The sequence below is a fragment of the Lepidochelys kempii genome, chromosome 15 (genome assembly GCF_965140265.1).
Source record: "Lepidochelys kempii isolate rLepKem1 chromosome 15, rLepKem1.hap2, whole genome shotgun sequence".
Taxonomy (NCBI): Eukaryota; Metazoa; Chordata; order Testudines; family Cheloniidae; genus Lepidochelys; species Lepidochelys kempii.
In genome coordinates this window covers 23903988-23918362 of record NC_133270.1, presented here as the reverse complement: position 1 = coordinate 23918362, position 14375 = coordinate 23903988, and the positions used below count along the sequence as shown (strand labels likewise).

Below are 14375 nucleotides of genomic sequence, written 5' to 3'. Positions count from 1 at the left end.
GCCGAGTAGAAAGGAAATTGGCCAGAGAGAGTGAGTCAGGGCCATGAAAGGACTTGGGGGTTGCTCAAAGCATTTTTAAACGAATTGGAAACTTCAGAGGGAGCCAATGAGGTGAATGAAGCACGGGGGAAGTAGACTCAGAATGCTCCGAGCCGATGAGGAACCATCTTGCAGAACTGCTGACCAGCTGTGGCTTCCGGACAGCGTGTGCCGAGAGCCAGAGCAACGCCAATCAATCCACAAAGGCACAAACGAGCAGAACGGAGGCAGCTGAGGTGAGAAAGTGGCTTGATAGCCTGGTTAGCTTTGTCCATTGATCAAAGATCTCATTAGTGGGCTTAGAGCAGAGAAAAGGAATCCTGGAAGTCTAAATTCTATTCCCAGCTCTGCCACACCCTCACAGCCATGCTCTGTGCCTCAGTTTCCCCTTCTGCAAAACAATCATCATAAGGATGCTCCCCTTCGTCTCCAGGGTGTCATGAGGCTGGTTTGTGAAGTGCTTTGAGATTTGCTGAACATCTCGGCAACTTATATGTATCTATGGAAATTATTATGCAATCATCTGACTTGGGTTGGGATTCATATTTTGATGGGGTGGGTGGGAGGGAGTGCGAAAAAGGAGCCTAGATGTCAGGTGGGAACAGCTCAGCATTCACCATTTTTGAAGTGCCCAGCTGTGTCTTTCATGCTGCTAGGGAAGGAGCCAAGAGCTGCTGCCACTTGGAGCTGCGGAGAAAGCCAAATAAAGCCAGGTATTGTTAGCCCAGGATAGGTGAGCAGGCCGGTGAGACAGGACGGAACCCAGCGGGAGCACGTAACCACTGTGCTGAAAGGGGCCCGCCCAGCCCAAGCCTGAGAAAGCGCCACCTCATAGCTCCACTGAGTCCGATCTTGTGAATATTCTGGTCTTGCACGTGAAACCCAATGAGACAAAGGCCAATAAAATTATCATGGTAAACATCAGTATTGCATCATGGCTGCATTTCTTAGCTTTCCCTTCAGTCTGCAGGTGTTACTCGTGGAAGAAGTGCTGGGTAGTGGTTAGAACAGGGGCTGGTTCTGTTCCCTGGCCTGCCACTGACTCACTACATTACCTTAAGCGAGTCATTTAACCTCTCTGTCCCTCACCTTATACTTGGCTGTAAAATGAGTATGTTGATGGAAGAGGAGGGCTGTATGTGCACCATTGCCCTCTACTGAACAGAATCAGAACTGCGCAACTGTGTGTCGTGCTACTGTGTGTCATGTACCCTGCACTGCTGACAGCTAATGAAGGTTCTCCCGATGGAAACTGTGTTTTATCCCAGCTGTTGCCATGTTGTTCTAAGTGGCCGTGTTGGATGCAGCAAAGCAACCACCATGAATTCCTAGCCGGCCATAGATCTATTGCAATATAACAGCACCTGACCCAACAGAGCGTTTGAGAGACTTAATCAATGTTCGTAAAAAACTTGAAGATCTTCAGGGCCTTTAAACAAGTGCAAGGTGTTATTGTCCGGGGCACGTACTGGAAGAAGCAGAAGTTAAAAATGTATTGCAAAGAGATAGGAAGCATTATTAAAATTGTCCTATGAGCAGCTGCAAAGGGATCAGCTGGGTTGTCAGATAGACCTGAACAGAACAAAATGAAAGCTTGTACGTTCCATCCTTTCCCCTGCATTGGGAGATTAAATTAAAACTTTATAAAAAGTTCCCTTGGCTCAGTCAGTTTTAACAGCACTAACAGCAGCCATTCACACACGCTCCTCGTATTACTGGGCTTGGTCTGTGGGTTTGCTGGCATAAAACACTCATCCTACCTCCTGTGTACCAACAGTGGCCCCCAGTGACCACTCTGCTGTACTTCTAGCAGGAGTTGTTTCCTGACACTCCACCTTTAAACACCGATTTCATGCCCCATGAAACTCAAGTCCTCAGGCTTTAATCCATGATTAATTATAGGGTAGACTTCTAAAACTTTCTCTTACTCTAGATGAGGCTTTACAAACAACGTCACGTGATTTACAGAATACTGCTTTCCAGTCTATATAAAATCCACTATCTGCTATTTTAAAGCGACACTAGCTTGTTCATTTCAGATTTGTTTGCAGAAGAGTAAACCCAGGGTTGTGAGTTCAATCCTTGAGGGGGCCATTTGGGATCTGGGGAAAAACTTGGGGGTTGGGTCCTGCTTTGAGCAGGGGGTTGGACTAGATGACCTACTGAGGTCCCTTCCGACCCTGAAATTCTGTGAGGCACAGTAGCACCAGCAAGCGCTTGAGTAAGTGAGGGCTTTAAGTCATTGCTGCTGGTCTGGACACAGTCCTAAAAGGCTGGGGCAGCCTGGAAAAGTGTCATGTTCCTATTTCACTTACTTAAAGAGCATATGGCTCAAGCGAGAGGAATATATGTTTACTTGCAGTATGTTATTCAGCCAGTAAATATCTCCATGGTCAAGCATTCCAGACAGTGGAGAATCAGGTAAACAAGAGAAACAAAGCTGGCCCTCAAAGTGTGTGGAAGCCTTCATGTCTCTAGTGAGAGCTGTTTTCTTTAATAAATACTCCTGATGAATGTAATTCCACACAGCATGACTGCCAGAGAACAAGCCTGGAGAGGGGTCCCACAGGTGGAGTCTAATATTTGTACTTTGAAAGACCACTAGGAAACTAAAGTTCCTATTTTTAAAATGATTCCTTACCTCTTAGCGGCTAGGTACTTGGTAATGATCATTTTAAAATTCAGGTTATTTATAGGAGAAACTAGAATGAAACCAACTTCCTTCCTGTGAACTGGTAGGGAGTTTTTAGGTGGTAATAATTTCTGACCACACAATGGTGCTTAAAATAATGCAGCAGCACCCTACCCATATGCTCCCATCCATTGGACATTTTTGCCAAAAAAACCTCAGCATAAGGTGGCCCCATTGCCTGGTTTGTCAATCACACACACACCCCCGCCCACCATATGCAGAGACTGGGTGGGCACGGTATTTCTCAGAACTTTGGCACGATAAAGATGGTGACAGTCCCCGTGACTGTTGCCAAGCAGTGTTGGTTTGTTTTTTAAGTGCTTGTGGTGGCTTAATACATCCCAGAATGACAGACATCAGACAAGCAGAGGAAACACAGCCAGCTGCTGGAAGGAGGGTGCTTTATGGGGGCAGGGCAACTGTACATCACAGCAAATTTTGCAAGTAACATTTATGATGGGGCCAGAAGACTGTAAGGAACGGAGGGATTGCACCGCCATCTCGCTGCCTCCCTTTCAGAGAGTTAATATTCCCCATCTCCTGTACAAAACTCATGTGGCACAGGAACTATGCCAAGCTGCTGGAGCCTTGTAAGCAGATGGGCTTAGCAGCCATTATTTCTACCAGCATAGCACTCAAGAAACCAGTCAGGTTTAGTCTACATCTAAAACGTTTTACTGCTATCATAATGGGGTGAGATGTGTGTGTGCACGCACGCATATATCTTTTTGCACCCACATAGCTATGCTGGAAAAAACCTTCATGGAGACAGTTATACCACTATACGGGATTTATAACAGTATAACATTTTGCTTCAGCAAATGCTACATTAGCAAAAGAATTTTTATAGACACTGGCATAACTGCATCCATTTTTTTTTTTATGTCTAGGAGCAGAAAGGGACCCATAAGCACAGAAGGGAAAGAGTTATTTTAAACGATCAGTTGAGTTGGGGGTAGTAAAGGCATTACAGTACAGTGGTTAAAAAATGGATATTAAAAGTGTTTTTAAATACAACGGCTGAGCTGACTTCACTGTTTAAACATCTTCTCCCCTCCTCCCCAGCCCTTCTCTGCTTTACCTTTCCCCTGGCAGCAGCAAGGATTTGGACTCTGGCCCCACCCACCTACAGCTGATGCCCACCAAAAGAAGAGGGTGGATTCCCACTACTGCTGCTACACAACAGGGCTCTCCTGCACCTAGAATTGCTCCGCTCCCGTCCCAGGGCTGCCGGCAATTTTTACCGGGGGAAGGGGTGGGCTAGACTTAAAAATATATTTGCTGTTGAAGGTCACTTTAGTGAGTAGTTTTGTAGCATGATTAAAGTTGTCCACTTTTAATAAAGCTTCTGTTCCTAACTCACTGTTTCCTTGGTTACAGCAACCCCCTGCATTTGGGGGAGCCACCCCCCCACCACCACAGGTGAGGGTCACCAGTCTCACAGAGGGGACCTGGGCTAAAGACTGTTAGTGCACAGGACTGGAGCTAACAAATGGTAATCCATAGACCTTGTTCAATTAATGATCAGGCCCTAGCCAGGGGGTGCCATTGGAAGAGGAGGAGCTGGACCTGCTGGCAGTGAGGTGCAGCTGTCCCGCCCAACACCCACGTGCCCCAGCTTTGCGATCGCATCAGACTTTAGCATGCAGCTGGCTTGACAGAACGCAGAGTCAGCTGGAGAGCGGAGGTGGGGCTGGGGAAAGAAGTGGGGTGTGAACCCTACAAATCATTTGCCAAGAGTCTATGATCTAAGCTAGTGTCTTGATAGATGTCCCTCCACATCCCATACCTGCCAGGCACGCCCAACACTAGCACAAGAGCCATAAGACCAGCCAACTGAGAGTGTTCTCAGAGCACTGATCCAGGCAGTCTTAGGGCACAGCAGTTAATAGCAATTTGCATGGTAAAAAGAAATCCTCAACTTCTCTGGAAGCCCTACACTGTGTAAGGCCCATGCACCCCCGTGCCTCACATAGGAAAGTCCTTCGCTGCCATCAGGACTCACAACGCAAAGCTTAAGCCACAGGAGTGGTTTTCCTACCATTCGGGTGTATTTCAGTTGTCGCTGGTCTGCAGCCTTTAAGGCACCCTGAGAGCCACCCACTAAGTTAGGGAATCTCCTGACATGGGAGGGGCTTTACTGTGTGGAAAGCTACATGGAACACCCTGCCTGCAAACTGCCAGGAGGTCTTCTTGGCTGGAGTGTGACCTGCCTCACATTCTGCCAGCTAATTTTCCATACGTGGTAGCACACCCCGTGTCATACTGCAAGGAAGAGATCTCATTTGATTGGGGAATGGCACAGTTCTGGAATAGCTCTTACCCCTGGTGACATTTTACAATGTCATGATTAAAGACACTAGTAGAACAATGAGAAGAGTGACATCATATGTGGAACAATGCAATGCACCTGGCTGGCTCTGTGTAGGTAGAAGAGCTCAGATTAATTTGAAATCCAGGGAAAAAACTAGATACTTGTAAAGAGTAAGTGGTTTCCATACAAGTTAAAAGTCGGTGGCCTCTGCACGAATTTCACCACAGAAGTTGAGTGGGAGCGCCAAGGAGCTAAGCAATATTTCTTTGGCAAAAATCAAATGAGCACCACTGCCACATGTCTAACCCACAATGGCACCTGGGAACCAACTAGCCAGATTAGAAAAACCCACTAAGCTTTAGAGCAGTGACAAATGAGGCTTCAGTCTAGAGCACCACCCCTCCAAAACAGCAATCACCACAACCTTGAATCTTACACCCGCACATGGCTGCATAGCCTAAAACCGGTATATAAAAAGAGTGGGCAGCATACATCTCAACCTGTGCAGCATGTGAGAACTCATTTCTACTCAGTGAACCCGAGCAAATGAACCCATCCCATCCCAGTTTAAAACAGGATGAATAGGACCTACTGCAAATCGCTGCCAGTTTTCCCAGATTAGCATTAGCCTCCTGAATGGGAGTGAACTTCAGCCAGTGTAGATCTATTTAGTAAGCCCCTCTCCATAAACCTTGAGTGGCACAGGTTGTTAAATACTGACATTTTCCTTTATACACCAGTTATTTCTACACATGTAAACCTTGTTTGCTTTAAAGGATTATTCATTACAGTGCCTTTTTCTTTTAGAATTCTCTCAACAGCTTCTAGGTGGAGAGAGACTACGTGGGCAGACGAAAGGACTCTTCAGGGGATTAGCCACCAGGTATTCTTCATCCCTGCCAGGCTGGAAATAGCAAAAAAGAGAGGTCTCAGCCCATGCCAGCCCCAGGCCAACAAATGTTCTTTGAATGTTTTGTATTTCAAATGCTAGGACTGAACTGGTTTTATCCTCATCTCAGGTCTTGATGCAGGAAGTGTGAGCCGTGGCAATACAGCTCAATAGCCTCTGAGTATTTTGTGCCTCTCTCAAGATAGTTCGGAATCAGGTATTTTATCCAACTCTGCATCTCCTTTCTAGGATCCTGCTAATGGACCCAGAGCAAGTCTGATCCCTAAGCAGAGTCAGGTACCAGTGGGAATCACCCTTCTGTAAGAGACTGGCACTTCAGGCTTCAGCAGCATCATTCTGGTTTGTTTTACTATCATCTTGAAGGAGTGGTGTTGTTTCGGAAGACTGAGGTGGTTCAGTCCGTGGGTCTGGCTCTCGTGGGCTCTTCTCTCTGGCGTTTCTCTGAATAAATAAAAGCAAGGACAGGTGACTCAGGATGCAGCTAGACACCAGCATTGGTCATCACATAAGCCAGTGACTAAAGATTTACAGGCTACTTGACAGTATGTTCAGCACTGGAATTTGTCACCATGTAAAGACTCCAGACTAATCTGTAGTTTAATGACACCCCAGAAAGGGAGAGCAAGCTGCTCCCCGACATGTCCCATTCAGAGACCAGAAACGTGATGTTTATTAATCCACAGCTACTGTCCTCTCAAGAGCAGCAATGAACCCTGGGATGAAGTAAACGCTTAAGAGCACCAACACGTGGTCCATTTTATCACAGAACATTCTACACAGGTTTCTAAACAAAGCCAGGATGAAATAAAGCTGAAGAATGAACTACAGGTTCCAAGAAAGGTGTAAAATTGGCCTTTACTACAATAGTATCTCAGACAGTAAATACATCAGGCATTCTAGATCAATACATTACCCCAGCAGCCTACAGCACTTAGTCCATTCCTGGGCTGTTCCATCCTGCCAGTGAAAGTTTAGTGCAAAAAGCCTTTTGAATATACAAACAAGCCGTATGGCAACTTAACCCAAAAAGCTTTCCAAAGTAAGCATCATGCATGAGAACAGCGTGACCTGGTGACTCATTCTTTAGAAGGTGGTTGACCTACTTTTCTGTAATAAATGAAGAGCAATCCTAATATATGTGAGTATGAAATAGTCAGACTGGTAATACTGGGATACATCTGTCAGTATTCTTTAAGTGTAAAGATCAGAAGCAATAAAACCCTCTATTTTGCCTAATGAGAGAAGTAGTCTCAGCTCCATGTGGGTGCTCCATATTTGTACAGAGCTCTGACTGTGACCTCATGGAATCCCAGCAGATGCCCCTCCCAAGAGATTTTTACCCCAAGTTAGGTTAAACAATCTCAGGCTGCTCAACCTGGAAAGCACTTAAGCATATGTGTTAGACTCCCTTGTAGGAAGGGCTCCTTTCTTGATTATAGGGCCTTTAACTGGAGTATGTCTCTCGATCCACAAAGCGAGCACACATTTAAAAGGCTGAACAGCTCAACACCTTGATATAGAATCTAAAAATATTTAGCAGGTGCCAAGAAAGTTTTAGTCAATCCATTTCTAAATCACGGCTTTGAAAAAAGTGTTGCCTAGTCTCTCCTGGTGTTGGCTGTATCTGTTAACACTAAGAAGACTGGCGAACAACAAGTTTTGGTCTCCAAATTCATTTTCAGATTTAGCCAAAGTGAGGGAGGTCCACAGGTGTCACCCAGACTCTTGTATGTCATTGCTGATTTTACACCCTTCCCCCCCCATGCCCCAGCAAGCAAAAGTTCTTACAGATGATAGGACCTCACCTCCATGCCAACTGTCACATCTAGCCAACATTGCACCCATCTCCAGGGCTGCAGATCATGTTTCACATCAATCTACCAAGAAGGGGGTTTGAAAGAAGCGTTACCTGCACCTTCTCTCCCCAACACCTAATGAAGTGTGATCTAAATGCATGCAATATTCCCATTTCCTAGTTTAAACCCAAAGCAAGCTTATTGCCATGAAGCACGAATAAAGTTTACCAAGAGGGGGTATTTTACACGTGAACATTGAGCACTTCAATTTGACAGCAGATTTAAGCAACATTTCAGCAGATTTATCATCAAGTTAGTATTGTTTAGAGAAGAGGAGTTTTACCTTTACTGGGTACCCACCTACAGGCTGGCTTCCTGCAGCACCATCCCCTTAACTGGAGTCAGCCGTTTTTCGGACAAGGCCTGGTTGGCCTCTTTAGTCTTTTTATTGCTACTCCAAAATAAAAAGCATTTTTCCTAGAAGATAATCAGGCTAGTTTATGTTGTATTTTAAAAGACATTTGGAAGAGGTTTCACTTGAAAAAGGGCAGCTGTGTTTAAGTTGTAATCATGGTTTGCTTAGTTACTAAATTCTAGTTCTTTACACGGTGTTTAAATTAGAGCTACAACTTTATTAATCTTCTTAAAATAATCTGTACCAAGCCATCTTTAAAATGGTCTGTTCACATTTCAGACCCTTTAGAGACTTCTAATGAAATGTAAAAGGGTTTGTTCAGTGGATTGGGATTGTCGCACACAGTCAGCTGCAGGTAAGCTCTACTGTGGTTGTGCAAGGGAGGATTTTTTTATTTTTTTTTAAAAAGCTTTTGTTTGGATTGGTAGGACAGACAGACACCATTTTAAATTGGCTCAAGTTATAATCCAGAATCTAACTTTGCATTTAAGAGACTATTTAACATTTTCCAGTATCTCACTGAGGTTGAGTTTAAGCAACAGTGCTCCCTCTAGAAAGCTGCTATGGGAAATGAAGTACATTTTATATGCAGTTGCAAGAATTTAGGGAGATTTCATAATGGATCACAGATGGATTTAGAGCCTTTGCCTTAGCTCAGGTGCTCAGTGAAGAGCATTCTGGCTCTTCAGAGGGAGGACTGTTGTTGATTAAGCAATCTATTAAGAGCTGATCATTAACCCTTCACTAGATCAAGAATACACCTTAAATGCAGCATTTATTTTGACCTGTGTTGCAGTTTGTATTATGCATCTATTGATCACTATAGAGTTACATAATCCTAAATGCTCAGCAATATTCCCCTACAGATTTATAGGGCCACTTCCAGGTTCTCTGCTGTGATTTTTGTTAACTCACTTTTTAGCGAAGAAGAAGAAAGTTTCCTGAAGTTGCATTTGGTTGTATAGCACCAATATAGGCTCAGTTGTGGCTTAGCTGGCAACACTACTTAGCTCACCAATGGATAATTGCAAGTGCCTTGTGCCTAGGATTCTCTTTTGCAGATCGGTATTCAGTTTGTTACCAGAGGCCTCCATTCATGCAAGTGGCCAACTGGAGTTTGTTAACCCTGTACTGAATCCCCATTGATTGAGTGCTCCCTGTAGAGGATACCCACGGCTTAGGGTCTGTTGTGGTGTCCCTGTTAAAGCCAACTCCTGCAGAGTGGCCACTGGAAGGAGCTGTGAGCCAGTGTATTTGACAGCAATACACTGGTTGCAATTGCCCTGCATAAACACCCTCCACAGGAAGTTCTTTGGGCTGGTCTTCCCTACAGAATTAACTTGGGTTCCTTGCTCTGCGCTCACAGCCCCATCTCCATCTAAGGGTGCAGAAGCAGGGGGTAAAGTCTCAGACCAGTGTAAATGTGGAGTAGCTTCTGGTTTCATAGATTGCAAGGCTAGAGGGGACCACAGATCTAGTTTAACTGCCTATATCACACAGGCCATAGAAACTGCCCCAAAATATTTCCTTTCAAACTACAGCATCTCCAAAAAAAAAAAAAAATCCAGCCTTGATTTAAAGGATGCCAGGAATTGAGAACCCACCCACAACCCTTGTTACAATTTCCTATGGTTAATTACACTCATTGTTAAACAACAATCAAAGTCAACGATCATGTGGTTCCCACTTTATGACAAGGAACAACAGCACTTTGCTTTTCACATAATGGAGCTCGCTACTAACAGGTCAGTCACTTGGGCAATAGTTTTGATCATCATTTATCCCAGCTAATTTACTAATCTAAATCACTTCAGAGAACCATCAAGTGAATCAAACACTAGTGAATCAGTTTCAGTATACAGTAAATGGCTTAGCTTTAAGATTACACACACACCCAGTATTCCTTCGGAATTGTTCATCCACGCTCACTTTGCAACAAAGGGATTTGGAAATAATATGCCAAAATCAATTATGCTGTGGTGTGGCCTGGTTTAAATCCAATTATTTACTACTTGGAAAACCTGGGCAACTAGTTAAAATGGGTTTGAATATCAGCAGTTAAGATAAGTGGGATAAGGAAAAGCTAGCCATTTCTTTAGTGTATGCATAAGTCATGATTGTTTCAAGGATTTAAGGACTGGAGGGTAAAGTATGATCTGCTTTGGGCATCTGTTGCGCTAACATTGCGGATAGCTCAATCACAGGCGAGTTGAGCCAAAACAACGAGTTTTAAGCCAGATTCAAATGAGCTAGTTGGGAGAAGTATGTACACACGCGCGACTTGCTGGTCAATAACCAGGAGGCTGTTTTAAAGCACACATGGACTATTTGGAGTCTTTTCAGGTGCACATTTTGGGGCCAAAGCTGAAAGACGTCACTATCAACGGTTTGTTTTTAAAGTTTTTTTTGCATCTTTTCTCCTGCATTATCCTCATGTTGCACAGCAATCCTCAAGATTACTCCAGCACAGTAAGGGAGTGAGACTGCCCCATAATGCCGCTATAAGTCCCAAAGCCACTCATGTTGAAGTGCCCTATATGCTGCTCTCTGAGTAAACAGCACAGATTCTCAACACACCTTGATGATCTTCCCTAAGCCCTGGTCTACACTTGGGGGGAGAAGAATCGATCTAAGTTATGCAACTTCAGCTACAGCTATGTGAATAACGTAGCTGAAATTGACATACTTAGATCGACTTACAGTGGCGTCTTCGCCGCAGTGACTCGACTACTGCTGCTCCCCCGTCAACTCCGCCTCTCGCAGCACTGGAGTATAGGAGTCGACAGGAGAGCACTCAGGAGTCAATTTATCGTGTCTAGTCTAGACACGATAAATTGATCCCTGCTGGCTCGATCGCTTCCCGCCGATCTGGCAGGTAGTGAAGACATACCCTAAGACAAAGGGCACCAGAAAGTTTTCCTGCCTTAAGTGTACCTGAGAGGAACTACTGCAAGTGTACACTGGTTAACAGACTTCTTAGGAACTTAGGAGCTGGCTTGAGTCACTAAGGCCTGGTCTACACTACAGTTAGATCGCCGTAAGCTGCCTTGCATTGACTTAACTACGTCCGGGTCTACACTACAGCCTTGTCCCACCCATGTAAGTGCCTTACTACACCAGCAAAACTATTCCACCTACATGAGAGGCTTACTTCGGTGCAGTTAGGATGACACAGTGTCTGTGTAAACGCTAACTTACATGGGTTGGCCCCTGCTCCCAGTTGGGAATGGAGCGGTGGGGAGGGTAGCCTATCAGGAGCTGGTGGGCTCTCAGCTCCCCTCACTGCCCCTCTTAGGTTGGTGGAAGTGCTCCTGGTGAGAATGCGCACCACCAACCCAAGGAAGGTAGAGTGGACATGCACAACTAGTAATTACTGTGGTGGCTGCAAGTTGACCTAACAAACTTCAGTGTAGAACTATCCTAAAGTTGCTAAATGCAGCAGAAACCAGCAATGGATTCTGAAGTCTAGAATCTGAACTACTGTCATACTGCTGCCTTTGGTACTGGGGGGAGAATAGGAATCAGGGTTCCAGGAAAGAAGAGGGAGAAAGCAGCTTACCCTCTTCTTGTTAGCTTGCTGCATTGAACACAGTGAGCTCCTGGCCCTGTTCCAGACTATTTTACCCACTGCAAAGGATCACAGCCCCTACAGAAAGTATTTGCAGTCCAGACTGCTATGTGGTTTAGCAAACCCCACTGCGAAGGCACTGAGTGATCTTAAATAGAGATGTCAGTCAGCTCTAAGAAGCAGCTAGGCAAGGGAATATCTTTTATTGGACCAACTTCTGTTAGGAAGAGAGAGAGACAAGCTTTTGACCTTGAAGTCACCTGAAGCAGAGCTCCGTGGGAGCTTGAAAGCTGGTGTGTGTCTCTCTCAGCAACAGAAGTTGGCCCAATAAAAGATATTACCTCACCCACCTTCTCTGGCTAATATCCTGGGACCAACTGCCACGACACCATGTATAATAAGCCAGACTTCTGGAGAATAAGCTTGGGGTTTAGCTAGTGAAAGGAACTGTTCATATACTTTGAGCCATTCAAGCAATAATTAACTAACAAGCATCAGTGGCTACTTCAATGCTTGCTCTGGTCAGACCAAAAAAAAAAAAAGGGGGAGAGTGACCTTCCCACACCTATCACATGGCAGAAATAGCTTGTAGGAACATTGATGAGGAATTTGGAGGCAGGGCTGGAAGATACAAAACAAAGACGCCTCATTGGTCAGAGTGTCAGCCCAAAAGACCCACTCATTTATTGAAGTCTTTCAGGTGTTAAGAGTTAGAAGTGAGCAGAGGTGAGCAATGCCCCCTAGTGCCTACTTCGCAGCAGGGCGTGTGACCATCAAGCTATGACATCTTACTTAAAAGATCAGCAATCTTACATTGGATTAAGTAGCACTACAAGTGAAAAATCAGAAATTTCTGGATTAGGTTGAAAGTTGGCATCAGTTGATTAAGTCAGGAGTTTTGCCGTTTGCTTTTTCCTACCTGTCTCTTCACCTCCAGTACAACGGCAGCAACAACCAAAGCGACACCCAGACCGATGCAGATATATTGCACGTACTCCAGCACAGATGGGATCAGAACCAGGTTGGTGTAGAACTGCTTTAAGACTGAACCTTCAATGGCTCCGCTCTGCCCAGAAGAGAGTAGTTTTCAGTGGCAGTTTCACAGCACAGAGACTCTGTATTAGTGGTGTCCCCACTGCCTCTAAAGCCTGGCTTGGAAAACTTATTTCGGTATATAGAGGAATTCAGGGAAGCGTAAGACGTTAACAGGCCACAAGGAAATAAATGCTAGTCTGTAAAACAGAAGCTGCCAGAAGAAGGAAACAGAAACAGAAGGGACTTGCACTACAAGTAGTACTCCTGGTGGCAAGAAATGCCTAGACAGCAGGGTCTAAAGTGTTTGGGCCAGCGACAGTCACGTTTTATTCATTTCGTTAAGTGACAAATACTCAGCATGCTCTTCCAGCTTGCACAGCTGGTAGGTATTTGCCCATCTGTGTTAACTTGGGAGACCTAGACCAAGAAGTTAAGATAGAATATCACCGATGCTTTCTAAACGCATACGGAAGTGGACAGAAGAGTTTAATGGCTCAAATTGCAAGTCTGAGTCAGGAAGTGTGCAGCCAAATGTTGAACAAAGTGATTCTAATCCATTTATGCAAAGTTACCAGTTAAGAACTGTGCAGCTTAGACCTCTACTCCAGTTGAAGTTTCTCCAGTAGAGACATGTAACGCTGCCCTTCTAGTCCCTTCCCACACTGCTGCTCATCACAAGCCATCTACTTCTTCCAGTTGCCCCTAAATTTCCTCCTCTGCAGTACAGACTTTGCATGGTTAACGTTACTTTTCCAACCAAGAGGAGGAAATCCAACTCACCTCTGCAAACCAAAGTATAGGCAAGACAACTGGCTTGATCTGTCCCGTTTGACTGAACAGAAAGAAAAGTTCACACTTATATTTATAATCACACAGTCAATCTACACAGACCAGCATTATACTCCAATGGTTTCTAAAGAGCTGGTCAGTTTTTACTAGACATTTCAAAATTTTACAGGCATGAAGACAATGCAAAGAGTTGGTAATTTCCCCCACCCCTCCCATTTCAGTGAATTCTTTCTATGCAATATTAGGTCTGATTAAACTTCACAGATGCAAACTTTAAAGTTGTTAGTTTTTAGGAGAAGAACTTGAATTTTAGTTGATGTTTAATAAGTAGTCAGCATTTCCCAGATATCACTGTAGTATCTGAAATACCACTGTTCTTCCCTTAGAATTCCCATAGGAATCACTTTCCAAGCATTGAGTTTAATGGGAACCTCTGTGCTTAATCCAAGAGTAGTTGTAATGCATTCTGGTAACCTATGGAGTACTGAAAGTGTAGGTAATAGTGTTACTGTCTCAGGTAATTGTTAGAGGCTGGAATAAAACTGGTTGAGAGAGAGCAAGTTTACCTCCTCCTCCAAGAGCAAGTAACCTACTGCTCCAAGTACTATAGCACCAGATTTTAAGAGCTCAGAACCCATTTGGAAGTCTGACCACTTGTTTTGATACTTGAGTGGTAGGAGCATGTTTTTGGAAGGCTGACTGCAATTGTGAGCACACAGCATTTTAGGAATCTGACCCAGGGAGTCTACTTTGAATTTTCGTTTGCAACAGGGCCATCAGAACACAGACTATTGCACAACTAGGCACTGCTACATTC

General features: G+C 44.5%; 1 protein-coding gene across 2 annotated transcripts in view; it reads right to left on the bottom strand.

The window, feature by feature from the left end:
• Positions 1-5751: 5751 nt before the first annotated feature.
• Positions 5752-14375, bottom strand: part of SCARB1 (scavenger receptor class B member 1) — a 39871-nt gene continuing 31247 nt past the window's right edge. Inside the window, exons 10-13 of one of the 2 annotated variants that reach the window (XM_073312829.1) lie at positions 13550-13601; positions 12654-12800; positions 8112-8228; positions 6309-6396 (exon numbers count right to left, since the gene is read on the bottom strand). In XM_073312829.1, the coding sequence (XP_073168930.1) occupies positions 8112-8228; positions 12654-12800; positions 13550-13601 (316 nt within the window). In that variant the 3' untranslated portion in view covers positions 6309-6396. Of the gene's footprint in view, positions 6397-8111; positions 8229-12653; positions 12801-13549; positions 13602-14375 lie in introns of both variants that reach the window. The other variant, XM_073312828.1, reaches the window with a different exon arrangement.